General features: G+C 44.0%; 1 protein-coding gene across 13 annotated transcripts in view; it reads left to right on the top strand.

Annotated features, from left to right (window-relative positions):
- Positions 1-17,910, top strand: part of R3HDM2 (R3H domain containing 2) — a 165,913-nt gene that overhangs the window by 133,167 nt on the left and 14,836 nt on the right. For 3 of the 13 annotated variants that reach the window (XM_038549748.1, XM_038549749.1, XM_038549750.1), the window contains 7 exons: positions 1,182-1,277; positions 4,190-4,221; positions 4,320-4,373; positions 8,737-8,969; positions 11,032-11,207; positions 15,115-15,216; positions 17,123-17,365. In XM_038549748.1, the coding sequence (XP_038405676.1) occupies positions 1,182-1,277; positions 4,190-4,221; positions 4,320-4,373; positions 8,737-8,969; positions 11,032-11,207; positions 15,115-15,216; positions 17,123-17,365 (936 nt within the window). The remainder of the gene's footprint in view (positions 1-1,181; positions 1,278-4,189; positions 4,222-4,319; positions 4,374-8,736; positions 8,970-11,031; positions 11,208-15,114; positions 15,217-17,122; positions 17,366-17,910) is intronic. The other 10 variants (XM_038549758.1, XM_038549755.1, XM_038549751.1 and 7 more) reach the window with 7 other exon arrangements.

The following is a 17,910-nucleotide window of genomic DNA, read 5'->3' as shown; positions in this document are numbered from 1 at the left end:
GGGATTTATCAAAGGACATTGAGTATGATTTAGGTTCTTAAGGTTAGTGAGGTAAATCAAGAGCTAATGCTCCTCAAGTTATGCCTACCTCTGGTGAAGATCAGGAAGATCGGCCTAGAGTAGCAGCCTACTTGGTTGCTTCATCTGAAGCTTTCAGAGCCTCTGGATTGAAGGTCAGAAAATTTTATACCTAATGACATTCATTTGATGGGCTGTCTCCCTCAGAGCATCTTGCCTTCAAGAGCAGTATGGAAAAGGACACTGTGTGCACCCTACCTGGGACAGTGCTCACAACTCCCGGGCCAAGAGAGAAAAACAATGATGGAGAGTTGGGCAGTAGGCTAGACAGAGGTGGTGATCTGCCCAGCCATCCCTCATCACCTCTCCGCACTTGTCAGAGAATATAAGGTTCTCTATCCAGCATTTCCTTCTTTTCCCTTTCTATCACTCTTTCTCTCCTCCTTCTATCATACCTTATTTGTCTCTTCCTTTCCCTGTCCATCCTTTTTCCTGTTCTATTCTCCTTTTCTTTCTCTTCTCCTCTTTATGTTGCTCTGTTCTCTTCTCTATTTCTGTAATTTCTATCTTTTTCCCTCCCTCCAGTGGCTATAGTTAAGATAAGAAAAAGTGTTTAAGCTTTGAAGTTAGCTTCACTTGGATTTCATTCCCAAGGCCCTCTTCGCTGAGCTGTGTGTGACTTGGGTCTTCAGGCCATGACATTAGTGAGTAAAAAAGGGATAATATCAGGTGCTAGTTCTGAAAAACTCTTCTCTACATTCAGCTCTGCTAAGTACTTGTTTCTTCTCCCTCTCTAGCTTCCTCCTATCCCTTTCTTTCCCTCCAAAGCAATGTTGTTTATTCCCTGGGCTATTCTCTTGATCCTTAGTATTTGATTACTATAAGGAAGAAACCCAATCCTTATAAATAGTTGTTGCTCTTGACACTCTGGGTGGGGGTGGGGAGATGAAGAGGTTCCAATCATCCAGAAAACCTGATCTCCCAAACTGCATGGTCAGATGTACCCAGTGAAACCTGTCCAACACTGGAAATTTTTATTTCTTTTTTTTTTCCATTTTTTTGATGGCAACTATAAACTCTCCCGGTTTCTCTTCCTTGCTGGTGTGCAGTGAGCTTGCAGTACGAGGAGAACTTAACTAGCTTAATTCTGCTCATCGATCTAGATCAGAGTTCCATTGCAGGATGGAAGGAGGAGCAAGTCAATAGAAGAGAGAGAGGAGGAATATCAAAGGGTCCGAGAGAGAATATTTGCCCGAGAGGTAAGTGTAGCTTCTGAGAGTTGTCAGCCCATAGCTTTTAGCTCTTAATCTTTGGAACTGTGATTGGAATGAACCCTCCATAAATGTTTTGTTGTTGTCTTTTTTTTTTTAACCAATATCAGCCAGCCCCAGTTTGGTCTCTCAAATTAAATGTGGCTTACTAGGAAGCTACAGATTTTTATTTGTATTATTTTCAATACAATTTATTGTATGGCATACAAAGAGAACAAATGGAATGGCTGAATTTGGTAGAGATATGATTAGACTGAAAATAGAAATGGTTTTGGCAGGGTTTATGGAAGGGCCCTGACTCTTGTCTGTCAATCCCTTCTCCCGCTTACCCTCTTTCACTTCCACTATCCATTTTAGGCATCTTTGCTTCTAAGTGGAAGACTTAGTGTGTCCACACAGCCTATATACATCCATCTTGTTTGGCCAGCCTCGTTTTTAGGATATGTTGATGATGATTAGAGCACAGATCTAGCATCCATTCTCTGAGCTCCACATTCCACATGCACAGAGGGTACCACTTACTATTCCCTCCAATCTGTATCTGAATAGGAAGTCTCTTTCTTCCTATATTTCCTACCTTGCTTCATAGAATAAGATGGACTCTGTGGGCCAAAAGGCAACATGATCATTTTAGGCAACTTTATTCTTAAGAATTGTGGGCCATATTAAATATACTTGGTACCCCTGTATTTGGTGGCCTTTGCCTACAAGACTGAAGAGAAGAATAGCAGAAATTCAGGAAAGGCTGTAGATAAGAGAGGAACAGATCTCTGGAAAATGTAGGATTCAGATAGCACTATCTTACAGTAGAGTTAGCAAACAAAGGAGGAAAAGCCAGCCTCCCTGTAGTCAAAAGATGGCCAGTTCTAATCAGTATACTTTGATGAACACTACACTCCTCTCATTTCCCTGCTCTTCCCTCTGTCAGCAAGACCCCTCCCCCCAAATTATCTTTCCATCATCACCTAGCTCAGAAAAATGTTATCTCTGAGTTTAAGAAAACTGAACTCCTCTGTGAACTTGTTTCATTGTCTCAGGAGACCCAGGTGTCCCAAGGATCCTCACTGGGGACAGATACACAACAAACCTCCTGGCCCAAAGTCCAAAGAGAAGGAATCATCTTACCTTCTGTTATATAGACTTCCATTCTGAGTCAAAAAAAAAAGTCTGTCCTCCAAATTATCCAACCATAGCCCAAAGAGGTTCTCTACCTTTTCCTGCAAACCACTTGGGTGGAATGAGAGGAGAGAGGTCACTTGTACATGGCTATGGCCGGTGATGACCTTAAGTTGTGGACAGAGCAGGTTGGTAGATGATAATAACAAACATTTATATAGTGCTTACTATCTTTCATACACTGCTCTTAGCATTTTACATAATTTAATCCTCACACTAGGTCTATGAGGTAGGTTGCATTATTTCCCTCATTTTATAAATGAGGGACTGAGACATAGAAAGGTTAAGTAATCTCAGATCACACCTCTAGTTAGTGAAAGGGTTGATATTTGAACTCAAGCAGTCTGGCTCCAGAGACCATGCTCTTGACCCCTAGAGTAAACCGCCTCTCAATAGCTTGCTCTGCTCTGGGCTCTTTAGATTAGGAAGTACCAGTGACATCACAGCATAGTTATCTGTGATATGCTGCTCTGTTTCACTGACACATGATAAATGACTGTCCCACCATGCCAGCCATTAGCGAAGCCATGGATACTCTGAAAGCACAAGTAACTTTTAATAAGGTATTGGGGCTAATTAGGGACAACACTGGAACATGTCTGGGTACAGCTATAACAAAATCACAGTTAGCTCTTCTCTCCTTTTTTCTCCTGATTTCTAGTCTCTCAGGCCTCTACTAATATATGTATTCTTTGTTAAATCCTTGCGGATTTACCACTTTTCATTTCAGCACTTCCTAATTCTTGCTGTGTTAGAGGCATCAGGAATCTCAAGAAGGTCTAGACCAGGAAAAATGGCCAAAGCCCACCCCACACTCCAGAGATTCCATTGTGGAGAGGAACCCAGTCAGTCAGAGGGAGCTGACCAAGGGTGGAGCTGTAAATTGGGGTGGATGGATGAGGGGAAGAGGCAGGCCAACAAGAAAGGGAAGTGGCAAGAAGGGTGTTTGGATGGAAATGCTGCCACCGCAGCCTTCTCTGGAGCCTGAGCTGCATACTGGGAGAGCTGCCCCACATAGGCTCTGCTCCGTGTGGAGCCCCCACTGCTCAGCAGCTGGACACTCTTGGTGCCTTTTTCTAAGGCTTGGGAGTGCATCGTAATGCTCACTTCACTCAGCTCAGTGGCTTTGTCAGGAAATGATCCCCAAAAGGAATGTTTCAGGCTTTTAATTCTTTCATTTTTTCTAGGCTCCGAAAAGTACCTGCTTCCCCAATTTCTTACTCTCCTTGGGTCTCAGGTCAGGTCAGAATGTCTTTCATTTTGGCCACTGTGGAGGACAGAAATGGAATAGTCATTGAGATGACTTCCAGAAAAACTAAATTTCTTTCTCTTGTCTCCCTTTGCCCTTCCCTTGATCACACTCTATAGGACCAAGCACACCAATATTACGCTCAACTTACCTCTAGACAGAATAAATTTAGAATTAAAAAGGAAATAATAGGTTAATACTTTCCTCTTCCTTCTTTCCATTCTCCCACCTTTATCAGCGTCTCTTTTTAAACACACTGTGGGAAAGCTAAAAACACTGAATGCTCTTTCCTGCTAAAGGTGAGAGGTCAGATTGGGTGTGTGGGTGTGGGTCATCCTGTCCCTGCTCCCTCTCTCCTGTTGGGGGGTGAGCTTGGTTTGAGGACCTTGGGTATTCATAGCATCACGGACACCCTTTTCGGTTATGCCATGCTGTTTTCTTATAAGTTATTTTCCGTTTTCTCCCCTTCACCTAGACTGGCCAGAACGGATATCTAAATGACATCAGGTTAGTACCACTTAGCATGTTCCCTGCTTCTCATTGAGCTTTGTCAGTGAGGTTAATATAATCCTGTAATGATGCTTTTCTTTGATGTTAACCAACAGACTCTCCAAAGAAGCCTTTTCTTCTAGCTCTCACAAGAGAAGGCAGATTTTTAGGTACCTCTGTGTGATCTATATCTCTCCTTGTTTTTGTTTTTGTTTTTTTATTTTGTATTGCTGTAATCTTTTCAGCGGAGTGAGTTTGCTCAATGCATGGCTGCTTGTGGAATACTTCAATTTGTGGTTTTTGCAACATTGGATATTTTCTCCATTAAAAAAGAAATGGCTCCTGCTCAATGACTTTATTTTTGTTGTTGCTGATTTCATTTTAAGTCATGGATAGGTGGTGAAGGGGACCAGATAGGTGTGTCTGAGATAGTACTGCTCCTTTCCAAAAGTTTTCTGGAATTGGGCATGTGGGGAAGATTTCAACATATATTTATATTAAGGTAAAAGAATGAGTATCTTCTTGGCTACCTTTTCTGAATCTATGAAAGATGCAAAGAGCTTATCCCTGACCCAGCAAGGGAATGTTTTATATCTTTAAGAAAAAATAGTATGCACACACACACACACATAAAAAACACAAACATCTCTGTCTATATAGTTTTCTCTTTGGGACAACATAATCTGTAAGATGGCCTCAGAAAAAGACTTATCTGCCTTGGCATGAAGTTTGAGCACATCTTTTTTTGATGACTGTCCATGACTTGCTGTTAACATTGGTAAAAGCTACAATTTAACTTCTTCAGGCCTAATAGTCTCCATTTTCCAACAAAGCAGTCATGAGAATCTCCCTTTCATTTGATTTTCTCAGTCCCACTCCAGAGGATTACACAAGGCATTAGTGAGAGAAGCACTTCATTAGGACCCTGTCTAGCACCAACTCATTAAGTACATTCTTCTCATTTTACCAATAGAAAAACTATAGAGTAGAGAAAACCTCAGTATTCAATACTAGGATTTGGGTCCAACACTTTCCAAAGGGTTTATCTCTTTTTGAATCCTAAGCTTGATGGGAACTCAGGTTAGTCAGAGCTCTCATTCCCACTACCTCAGTTGTCCCTTCCCCTGTATCCTTTCTAAAGCTAGTCAAACCACATAGAAATTTGGGTTACAAGATTTCTCTTTCTTGGAAGGGGGCATTATCTCCTTTTCCATATCTCTGAACTCTTTTTCCTAGATCATCCCACTGTGAAGTCCATCTGAAAGCAGTGAGGGCTCTGCATTGTTCATGATGGTTGATATAGAGCTTCCCTTAAAAAAAAAAAAAAAAAAACCTATCCCATATTTTGTGCTTTAAGATCATAAATCATCCCAGAAACCTATAATAAAGTTAGTTTATTTAGTTAGTTTTAAACTAGTTAGTTTTAAACTAGTTAGTTAGTTAGTTAGTTAGTTAGTTAGAAACTAACTTCTATACATATGCTAATACATAGTTACCAAAGTATACCATACTGATTCAGGTCTCTCAGTGTCTGATTTGGTAAGCTGGTTTACATGTAAGAAAACAAAAGCAGAGAAATTAAGTAGCCAATTCAAGTTGACATGGTTATTAGTGGCAAAACTGGGACCAACTCTTTGTCTGGTGTTCTTTCACCACACCCCAGACCAGCTCTCTAGAAACATTACCCCATTCTCTCTGAGTTCCATTTGGAGCCCTAATTCGCCTTCACTGCTAAGAATGATGCCCTTATTAGTGCTGTGGAGCATCAAACTACATCAAACAGTGCAGATAACAGCTCTAAGGATCTAGTGAGTCTCTCCTATCCAGACTTCCTTTTAAGTCACTGCTTTCCATACTGAGTGTTGGTTAAAGATCTAGGTCATCTAAAATGTATCACTATGGACTCTTAAGGGGGCAACTTCTTCTATTTGGGTACTGGCCCAGAATTCTAGTGATGAGAAGCTGGTCTTCTCTAACGGCTTTTTACCTTTCTTCCCAAGTGTGTGAAATAGATACTGATACACCACATTCCATCATCCACATTGGCAATAACTAGGGCAGCTTCCCGGTTCTTTGGAAGATTCTACTCCATTGACAAATAAGCCATTATTGCATTTACTATTGCTTTTTTTTTTAAGATTTTATTTATTCATGAGAGACACACTCAGGGAGAGGCAGAGACATAGGCAGAAAGAGAAGCAGACTCCCTACAGGGAACCTGATGCGGTACTCGATCCCAGGACCCCGGGATCACAACTTGAGCCGAAGGCAGATGCTCAACCACTGAACCACCCAGGCACCCCTACTATCACTTCTTACACAGACCTCCCTACCGACTCCCTAGACCCAATAAACTGAACTTTTCATCAGCATAAATCTACTTGTGAAAGCTGAGTCAGCTTTGATTTTTATAGGAGTATAAAGTGTGAATGTTCTCTGTCCTGCACCCCCATCTCTCTAACACACAAACATACCCCAGTCCAGTGCTTAGAACTGAGTGTGGGAGTTTTCCCTAGTTGACATGTTTAGTGAAGTGGAACGACATGGCTAGAGATTAGGTTTAGTTGTAGAGAAAGAAAACTGATCTCTTTCCTGGCCAAGACTCAACTTAAGTTCTCTAATAGCTCTTGGGGATGTAGTGTACTAATTCAGGTTAAATCATTAGACTAGCCACATTTTGAACACTTGGCCATCACTGTCTTGGGGGAGCTGGATGAGTACAGAAGCGCTGCCACTTTGGCTTAAGCTTCCCAGGATGTTTGGTTTAAAGTTCACTCATTCACTGTTTACCTCTGGTAGAAAGACAAAGAAAATGGCACAACTGTCCTAATAGTGCTGTGTTTGATTAGGGTGTAAAAGTCCATTAGGACTTGTCTCATAAAATTCAGGCTCTAATATCTAATGAACAGCTTCATCCATTGCCTTTGCTCTATCCCCTACCCCTGAAACAGACACATCTTTGTTGAGTCCTCTCCGTAGACTTGCCTTTGGCCATTAAGTCACGGCTTTTGTCTCTCACTTCAGGTTGAATTCTGTTCCTGGAGAGTACCTGATTTATATTTCTTTCTTTGTATCCCATTCTGCTTTTGACATTCCCAAGAAAAAGGGATAAAGTTTTAAGGAGACAGGAATATTTCCAGTTATCTTAACTATAGAGAGGGAAGCACTGAGGTTATAGACACATCTACTTGGGATTCAGAGAAGATGTAGCGTGTCCCTAACCAGCTTTGCTGGTTGGTTTGTTCTTAGCTCACCATGATTGGCCTGACTTAAAAACTAAAATAGTGACCCTAGCTTTTATTTTGTCCATTTTCCTATAGTACCCTTGGAGCAGATATTCTCTAATAAAGAAGGGTATTACCCTTGTAAGAAAACTACCTTTCTTTATTGGAATAATTCTGAGCCTAGTGTCTTTGAAGCTAAGGGGATTGGGATGGGGTTTTCTATTTGCTTTAGGCAGGATGATAGTGAAAAGGAGGGAGCCTTGAGTTACATGATTTTTGCTCACCGGCACCCCAGTACATATACCAAAATCTTTGTAATTGTCATTTGGTTTCTTTAGGTCAGTAGTTGTTGGGGGTGGGAGATAGGAAAGGAAAATTCCTGGTTCTTGGTTGCTTATTGATTAAGAAGCAGTGGAGGCTCAATAAGACTTAGGGGTTTTAGGTCAGTCCCATCCAGGCTACAAGTGTTTATAATCATAGGCAGTAATTACAGCATCAGGATAACCCTGATGTTTCCAGAGCAAAATAAGAGAGGAGTCCTTTTTCTCAATAGCCTTGTGCTTTGCCTAGGGCAATAGGATTGTTAATATGGCAGCAACTAGGCGCAACCAGCCCCTGCTCCTTGCAGTCCTAGGTCCCAAGGGCATATTTGCTTGATAATGTTGAAGACTAGCCCTTAGAGACCCTGGAACCAGTTGTTCCCAGATACCAACACAGAATTTCCACAGACAGGTTGGGTCAATTTCAGACTGTCAGACTAAGTTTTCCAGAATGCCCCATTAATCTATACTCCTCTTCCCACCCTTGGAAAAGTCGTACCTCTGCTGGCTTTGACACGTGTTATATGGAAGATCTGTTATACTTATCCATGTCTTGGCTACCCCTGCCTTCTAGCAGTAGGAACTTCCAAGAGCCCTTTTGTTTTAAGAACTCCTAGAAGGAGGTGGTACCTCTCTGCTCCCCACTACTCCTGCATGTGTGGGATCCCTGCGGGGGCAGGGGAAAAGACCACAGCCAATCTCAGCATCATGTATATGGTTTCCCATCCACCTCTGGTCTGATGTATTGAATTAGTCGCCAGTGCACTGTCTTCCAGATTTGCCTCTGTGTTCTTTGTTACTGTACTGGATCTTGCTCTGTCTGCTCCCAGCAAGTCGTGGTTGGCCAACCAACTAACCAGAAATGGGTGTCCATCCTCCTCCCAACCCTCACCCCTCCTTTGTCGTTGAAAGAATAGAAATGAACTCTCTCCTAGCTCTTCTGCTGAAGTGGTAGGTGGGGGGTGCTCTGACCACTGTGGTCTCTGCAGGGGGAACCGTGAGGGGCCCAGCCGAACCTCAAGTAGCCGCCAAAGCAGCACAGACAGCGAACTCAAATCCCTGGAGCCACGGCCTTGGAGCAGCACAGACTCTGATGGCTCTGTCCGGAGCATGCGGCCCCCTGTCACCAAAGCCAGCAGCTTCAGTGGAATCTCTATCCTCACCCGAGGGGACAGCATCGGGAGCAGTAAAGGTGGCAGTGCAGGAAGGATCTCCAGGCCAGGTACTCAGCTTCTGTCCTTCGTGTCATGCTCATCATTTCTTGCTTGTCTTCTGCAAAACATCACTGATGTTTACTTCTAACAAAACACTTGTCCAGTATAGTATCCTGAAAAACTAACACAGCCCCATGAGGAAAAATTTGATTTATTGGACCCACTGTTTTTTTAATTCCCCCCTCTGATTTTCTTTCATATCTTTTCCCCTAATTACAAACAAACAAAGTGTGGGATTAGATTATTTTATCTTCATTCTGACCAAGGTTAGACATCCCTGTCAGCCCAAGTTCAGGTTATATACTAGGATGAGAATGATAATGCTCTCATTCTGTGATCTCTCAGATTATAGAGGGTTGGTAGAGCAGAAAAAACCCTTGGAGTTCAGCTATTTATAATAAGTTGGTAGCAGCCAATAGGCCAGAACTGCAAGAAGTGCTGTGACTGCTTCTCTAGAGCCCAGTCACTGAGAAGGAGCATATGTTCCACATGCCAGCCCTGTAACCACCTTTCAGCTCTCCTGACATTCTGTGTAACCTTCTCCATCTATTCCTCTTGTGCTCTTAGCAGGGGGTATTCAGGTCTTTATACCCAGTGGCCCTCATTTCACCCTCCTGCCTCTAAAAAATTCTTGCCTCTCATCCCAGAAGTTCTGTAGGTCTTGTCCTCAGAAGACCTCAGTAGTCGTGAAGATCTCTGTTGGGTCTCTACTGCCCTTTTCTGTTATCTCCTCTCTAACCGCACTGCCTCTGCCTTTATCTGGGCCTTTGTCTTCTTTTATTTAATTATGGCACTAGCCCCCAAGCTGGTTTCCCTGCTCTATCCTTTTTAGAGTCAGTTTTCCAATCTAAAACATAGATCTTATCATGTCAGTCCTCTCTTTAAAAATGTTCATGTTTCTGTATTCCATGTATAATAAAATCCAAATGACCTAATGCAGCATTTCTTCCTGACCCCAGCTTGCCACTTTAGTCTTGCTTCCAGATATCCTTCTTCCTCTTGCCCTCCAGCCACTTCTTGAATATGGTAATAGCTTCATCCCCTCTTGGTCTGACAAGCCTTCTTTTCATCCTTCAAATCCATTTCTCCACTCCCTTCTTCTTTTTTTTTTTTAATTTTTATTTATTTATGATAGTCACAGAGAGAGAGAGAGAGAGAGAGGCGCAGAGACATAGGCAGAGGGAGAAGCAGGCTCCATGCACCGGGAGCCTGATGTGGGATTCGATCCCGGGTCTCCAGGATCGCGCCCTGGGCCAAAGGCAGGCGCCAAACCACTGCGCCACCCAGGGATCCCTCTCCACTCACTTCTTTAAGTGAGTTACTACGTCCTCATCTTTGCTGCCATAGAACTTTGTTCATATCACCAATGTGACCCTTATCCTTCCTTATCAGATTGTAATCGTGTGGGTGTCCATCTCCAGTCAGAAGATCCTGTGCTGCATAAGGCCAAGGACTGTGTTATCCTCACCTTTGTGTTCTCAGTTCATTATACAATGCCCAGCACACAGCAAATAGTAAAAGTATTTTATGTGAAAGGCATGCATGGCTTAGAGAGGCTGGAAATGAGAATAGTTGGGTGACAATTGTGCTTCTGTGTGTGCACAGGCAAGTGCTTGGAGAGGCAAGATTGCCCCCTCAGCAACTTTTATGAAATGCCGCAAGTGGAGAAGAAATCAGAAAGAAATAAGGTCTCTTAAGGGACTAGGAATCTACACCTTCCCAGGAAGCACACATTTATGTTTTCAGTTGTCTAGTCATGATGGACAGATTCTAGGTACTTCAGGGGAGGTGCCTTGGCAGCCTCAAATTTTATTCAATTCCAGCATCCAGCATCGATGGGAAAGGTGTTTACTGTCCCTGGGAAGCAGAAACCTGCTAAGATGAGGATTCCCATCAGAAGGGCAGCTGAAATGCATTAGTGCTCAGGCATGGATTTTCCCAAGACTGGGGGGAATGGACAGGAGGGAAGTGAGGCAAAGAAGCAGGGAAGGAGTAGAGCCCTGCATCTCCAAGGGCGGCATGTTCATGGCTGGCGCTTACAACTCTTGATGGGTCTCCTCTTTGCCTTAGGAGTGGCGCTAGGTGCCCCAGAAGTTTGCAACCAGGTCACCTCATCCCAGTCTGTCCGGGGCCTTCTCCCTTGTACTGCCCAGCAGCAGCCACAGCAGCCACAGCAGCCGCAACTTCCTGCTCTTCCACCCACGCCTCAGCAACAGCCACCCTTGAATAATCACATGATCTCACAGGTGAGTCACCACTCAGTGTGAGCCCCCTCCGCTCCCATTCAAGAAAGCTCTGGAAGTACAGTCATGTCTGTTATGCTGTGGGTGGCAGGAAAGATCTGTTGGAGACCTGCCACTCCCTCCTCCTCATTTCTTGTTTGTTAGTTGCGGGGAGAGAAGAGTAAGGGCAAGGGTTTGGCCAAAATGCTGTTAGAGTCAGCCTGGGACTTTTTGCTTTCTGTTTCTTCCTCTTCTTCCTGAGAATTGCCAGTGGGATCTTTTACCCTGTTCCACATTTCTGCTGTACCCCATCTCCCTCTACGTCCTGTGTAATTAGCAAGACAATTTTATTCACTGTATCCATATATAGAGCTTGAAAAGATCACAGCTCCCACCATAACTGACTGTGAATGTGTTCATGTGACTGTTGAACCAATAACGCATATGTAGGAGTTGGGGTTTGAGGAAAGGAAATATACTCAAGACCCCTGCCATATATAACCCATAAGGGACAAAACCTCCCAAAGTTGTTCTTTGTTTTCTGTGCGGTGAAAGAGCTCTGTATCCTTCTGTTGTTAGACTGATAAGAGGTTGACACCAAGTAAGGTTTTGGTGTAGTTTTATTTTTGTGGAGGTCATACAAGTCATCAGCATCAGCATTAGTCCCTATTCTAAACTAAAACATTAATGTTCTAGGTTTTTTTTTTTTTTTAAGATTTTACTTATTTATTCATGAGAGACAGAGATATATATATAGAGAGAGAGAGGCAGAGACACAGGCAGAGGGAGAAGCAGGCTCCATGCAGGAAGCCTGACGCGGGACCTGATCCCGGGTCCCCAGGATCACACCCTGGGCCGAAGGCGACTCTAAACCGCTGAGCCATCCAGGCTGCCCTAATGTTCTAGGTTTAAGTATCCTTAATACTCTGAGGAGAGCTATTCTGAGTGCCTCACTTATATTTTTTTCCATGAATAGAGCTGCCCATGGGTGGAGCCCATCCTCTGTCCCAGGTTATCCTTGGTGGTGCTCTCTGCTAGTTGGGAAGCCCCTGTCTGCACTCTGCCACTGCAGTTTTTCTCATTTCACCTCCCAGGTTTCCTCACCTCTGTGCTCCGTTAGTCCAGCTTGGCCTCAGATCTGTCTCTTCTGTAGGTAACACAAGTAAATTGCAGGCATACATTCCCCAGGAACTGGAAACTAGACTGAAGGAGCCCAGGATGGCCCGGTACTACCCCATTCTGATATTGTGTTGATCTAGGAAACCCTGCTTTGTGTCTTAATATAATCCACATGCAAATCATTCCAGGCCTTTATCTTGGTCCCTAAATCAGTTTCTCTGTAGTCGTTACTTTCATTCTTGTTCTACCATTGTCTGCCTCATTAAGTCCCATTCATATCAGCTTATCTCGCTCCATACTGAAGTGTGGCATGTGTGTGTACTTTCCCTGTTTGTGTCTTCATTCAGACCTGTAAGTCGATATGCCTCTCTCTCTCTCTATCTCCTGCTGTGCTTCTGTGCCTGCTTCACTTTTCTAAGGTCGCAGTATTTGAGTTTTCTAATATGTGTGTGTTTTAATACAGTCTTTTTTTTTTTTTTTTTTTTTGTAATACAGTCTTGTTCCCTTTTCTCCCTCTTAGTCTTCATCTGGCTCCTCCTTCCATCCATATCTAGAAACAGACAACAAGAGTGGGAGGAGAATAAAGAGATAACAGGAATAACCATTTGGGACTGAAAAAAATTTTAGGGTGCTTAGCTGACTGGCCCTGAATTCTAAACTTTTACTCAGATTTTGGCCCTGCTTCTGGATCACAAGGGTCAGCGGGTCAGTCATTGGTATTGACTGATCTCCTGCAGGATATACAGTACTAGGTTAGGCCCTGTAGTTTAGAAACAGGGAAACATTATTCCTTACAGATTCTGTTCCCTCAGAAATTTGTAGCAAGAGCCATTTGCAGTAGGCCGGGGAATGGTGCTGGCTAAACTATGCTAAACTTTCCTTTCTTGGCAGGCTTCCACTGTCAGAGCAGACCTCCCTATCATGTGTCAGTAGAACACAGGAAACCAACGGGTGAGGCTGAGGATTAAAGGACCAATGGGTACCTTTTGCCCTATTTACCTGAGGTGACGTGGACCTCTCGAGAGGGAGGCTTCTGGGAGTCTAGTCAGCCGAGAGCCAGTTATCTTACCCGGAATTCACCAGCAGGTGGCAGTCATATCCCTTAGGGCCAGTCTTTGGCTTCCCCATGGTTTTTTGAAGTTCCCTGGCCCAGGAGTTTGAGATTCTCTGAGAACTATAGCTGAGGATAGTGGTGGGGAAATAGCACCGAGACCCCTACTTTTACCATTACCCTTCCTCAGACAGAAGAGGCCTAAGAGAGGAGCATCGTTTCTTTCCTCTTTTTTTTACTAAGAACTCAGAAATGTGAAGAAATAGGCAGCTATACCTGTGCGACCCCTTCTCCCCTGGATATAAGACCTGAAGCACAATAGATCGTCTCCCAAGAGAAAGAAGAGGATTAGGATGATAGAAAATGGGTTTAAAAAGCTACCAGCACAAGTAAATCATCATGAGCAGCCTGGCCCAAAATCATATTTGAAATGAGACTGGCTTCCAAAAATCGGTTATGCCAGGATAGCTGGGAGTTTACTACAGGTGCCAGAATGATGATATTGAGCGCTTGGTCCTCCATACCTCTAAATTTGAAAGGAGGGAGGAGAATCATACAAACGAAAAAATGTTTGTTCAACTTCTTCATTTACCAGCTCTCTACTGTTAGAGTGGAGGAGAAAGAGTATATTCTTTCCTATGGGAACATAGGCCAAACTATGTTCCCATCCCAGCTCTGCCGTGTTAGCTGTGTGATCTGGATGTGTGATTGAATTCCTCTGAGCCTTACTATCTTCACTGCAAATACAAGTTATCATCACATCTCCCTATGGATTATTTTGAGTCTGTAATGAGAACCATATGTAAATGAGACAATATATATAAACGTTATTTCCCCCTCTTCCCTAGCCTCTCTCCTTTCTCCCACCCCATCTACCACCAGGGGCTACGGCCGGCTGGAGAACCAGTTCTCCAGGAGAAGTGATTGAAATGGCTGGAGGGGAAGAAGAGAGACAGAAAAAAGAACTCTCCATTAGTTGGTTTAGAACACATCATGTTCCTTATAAACAAATCTTCCTGCTTGAGGCTAGTGAAGGGACTGAAGGAACAAAAGCTACAGCAAAGCTATTTATATTTTATTCCAAATCTCTCCCTGTTTGCTCATGGGGGCATTTTTCATACTGCCCTCACAGCCTGGAGGAGCACAGAACAATCATGGAGCAGGAAGAAGTAGCTGGAACCAGGCGTGAACTGGCTGTTTGTTCCTTCTCCACCCTCCGGAGGGAGACGATCCTTGTGAATGAGCACTTCCTCCGGGAGAGCTGTGGTGTGAAATCAGGAGCGTGGCTGGGAAAGCTGAGCCAGACCTTAGATGACCCCCCCCCCCCATAGGAGTAGGAATTCCTTCTCAAGTGGGCATTCAGGAGGGTTACGATCATGCTCCCCGGGAATCGTGGGTTCAGAAAAAATGCTTTGGAAAAAGCTGTGTTTGGAACCAGGCAGCAGACATTGGGCCTGAGAGTCCTAAGATTGCTCACAACAGCTGCAGAGTTCTCAGTAGCTAACGGGGTGGAGTGCACTGCCAAGGGTCTCTCCTGATAAGGAGAGATTGCTTATTTGTTAGAGATAACGAAAGCCACAAGCTATCCTGGGCTTGCTCTCCAGTCTGCTCAGCAGCCTTGCTCTTCATGTGACATTTTTTTTTATGATTAATCTTCTTGTTCCTCCCCTTTCCCTCCCCGCCTCTGCTCCCCTGCCCCTGCCTCTCCCCATACCTCCCTTTTCTCTTCCCTGTTCCACATGTCTCTCTGCTGGTCCACAGCCAGTCCCGGCTCTGCAGCCCTCTCCGCAGCCTGTTCAGTTCTCTCCAGGCTCCTGTCCCCAAGTCCTTCTGCCAGTCTCTCCGCCCCAGCAGTACAACATGGTATAAACTCTGTTCCCCTTTTTGTCATGTCCATGTGTGGCCTGTATCTGTGGTATGTCTGTGGGGTCCATCTGGGACAAAGCAATTGCACTTTTTGGATAGCCATGTTAAAAGGTATTTCTTCTAGAGCAAATGGCTAGCACAGGCTGCGCTATACTCTATTCTAGTGGCCTTATCACAGCACTTCAGGCATGGAAAGATGTCTAAATGTAAGAGAGTAGCACTGAGTTCCCCCTGAGTTTCAGGAGGGGGACAGAATTGGGTGTTGCTCTAACCTGGGCTCCTCGTCTCTCTCCTATGTGCATCTTTCATCTCCTCTTCTCCCCGGACATGTTTGAAGAACCCAGTTTATCCTGTATAGGATGGTTTTCTATAATTTCTTTTGAAGATAAAAACACAATTGCAGATTTCTCTGGCATCACTGGTAAAAATTTAAAATGTTCCTCTATCTTACTGTGTTATTTTATATAAAAAATAGCCACTTCTACTGCATAACACATGCTCTTTAAATTGTTTGTACCCAGACTACAAATCCTGTGAAGACCTGATTTACCTCATAGTTGATAACTTCTATCATGGTTATGAGAGCCCTGGGTGTGTGTGTGTGTGTGTGTGTGTGTGTGTGTGTGTGTGTGTGAGAATCACACCATCTGAGTTTTCACTAGAATCCACTCTTTGCTTCCACCTCTCATCTCCATTCTGAAAAGTTTTGGAACATGGACCTCAAAATAATCTGCAGTCCAGTCCTCTTGTCATCTCTTCCTGCTCACTAAGGTAGCAAAACAGCTAACTTGATCAGATTCCTGAAAATAAGTGAAACCACAGGAAAGCACTGTCTTTTCTTTCTACTAGTTTCTTTTTCAAAAGAATTCCTACTTAAGGGGTTGCCGTGTGTGTGTGTGTGTGTGTGTGTGTGTGTGTGTGTGTGTTTATTATCCGGGAAACAGAAGGAATGAGGAAGCTAACAAATTCTGACCTATCATCATACAAGTGAGCGGCGGACCACTGTCTCTCTTGCTGCCTAGAGAAGAGGGCTGAGAGAGGAGGCAATTACAGACTAGCATGTCAGTCTCCTTGCCCTCCAGCTCAGCCACTCATCCTGGCCTCTTTCAGAGGTGAGAATTGGAAGTGGTTCCTGAAGGGCAGGAGAACTCTAGGTAAGTGTCAGAGAACAGAGGTGGAAATGACCTCGAGAGGAGGGGGTAAGGAAATAAGCAGCAGGAAGCGGAGCCCACCAGTCCCTTCACTACATAGGCAAAGCTGGGAAGCCACATGAACCTAGCCATCCCTAGTCCACTCAAGGTGTTAGCTAGGTCTTTTATTATAAAAACACAGCAACATAGAGCCTTTTGTATAGTTGGAGATATGAGGAAGACAGGAAATAGAGAAGGACTTAGAATCTTTTTTTTTTTTAATCCATTAGTTTGTTCTGTCTTTTCTATATATAGAAAGTTGTGTTGTTGCTCCCATCTCTCCAGGACTAATTCTAATAAAAGTCAATGAAAGTGGCCATTGTTACTCATATGTGGTAAGGAGTCTGGTTCTGGAGTTGGTCTTTAAACACCTGTTCAGTTAATAACAATTTTTTTTAAGATTTTATTTTTAAATAACTCCACACCCAATGTGGAGCTTGAACTCACAACCCCAAGATCAAGAGCCACATGCTCTATAGACTGAGCCAGTCAGGTGCCCCGAGTTGACAGCAGTTTCAAACACCACATGACAGAGGTTTAGGGCTAAAAAGTACCTCCCAGGGAATGGAGGCAGGAGTATCCCAAATTGGTGTCAGTAAAAAAGACTATAGAGAGGGTTGTTATTTCTGTCTGTCTATCTGTCTTTGTATTTAAGCCAAATACAAGGCCTTGATAGGACCTGAGTCCTCAAGTCTCCCTTGCTGTCTCAACAGGCAGATGACCTCAGCAACCCCTTTGGACAAATGAGCCTTAGCCGCCAAGGTTCTACTGAAGCAGCTGACCCATCTTCAGCTCTGTTCCAGCCCCCACTTATCTCCCAGCACCCTCAGCCGACTAGCTTCATCATGGCTTCGACGGGACAGCCCCTCCCCACGTCCAACTATTCCCCTTCTAGCCATGCGCCACCTACTCAGCAAGTCCTGCAGCCCCAGGGCTATATGCAGCCCCCTCAACAGGTGAGCAGCATGAGTTCCCAGCTTAAAGCACTAATTCAGTTTGTCTGCTATTATAATCCTTCTTTCTTCCCGTAGTTTAGGTAGATCAAAGGTGATACCTATCCCCACTTCCATTTCCCCACTTTGTACTTGAGAATTGTCTTTTTAGTCAGAAGGTCATCCTTCTATATAACATAAATCATTCCTGTTTTGTTTTAAACTGTATATTAGGGGAAGCCCTGGTGGATCAGTGGTTTAGCACCTGCCTTCGGTCTGGGGTGTGATCCTGGAGACCCGGGATCAAGTCCCACGTCAGGCTCCCTGCATGGAGCCTGCTTCTCTCTGCCTATGTCTCTGCCTCTCTCTCTCTCTCATGAATAAATAAATAAAATCTGAAAAAAAAAAACCATATATTAATGTTCCAATTGCAGGTTCAAAATATGTCTATTTACAGATCTCTGGCCATTGACTCTGTTGCCTGCATGCATGTATTGATTGATTGGTTGGGGGTGGGGGCAGTGGGCAGAGGGAGAAGGAGAATCTCAGGCAGACTCCATGCTGAGTGC

The sequence above is a fragment of the Canis lupus genome, chromosome 10 (assembly GCF_011100685.1).
Source record: "Canis lupus familiaris isolate Mischka breed German Shepherd chromosome 10, alternate assembly UU_Cfam_GSD_1.0, whole genome shotgun sequence".
NCBI lineage: Eukaryota > Metazoa > Chordata > Mammalia > Carnivora > Canidae > Canis > Canis lupus.
This window is presented reverse-complemented; position numbering and strand designations above follow the sequence as displayed.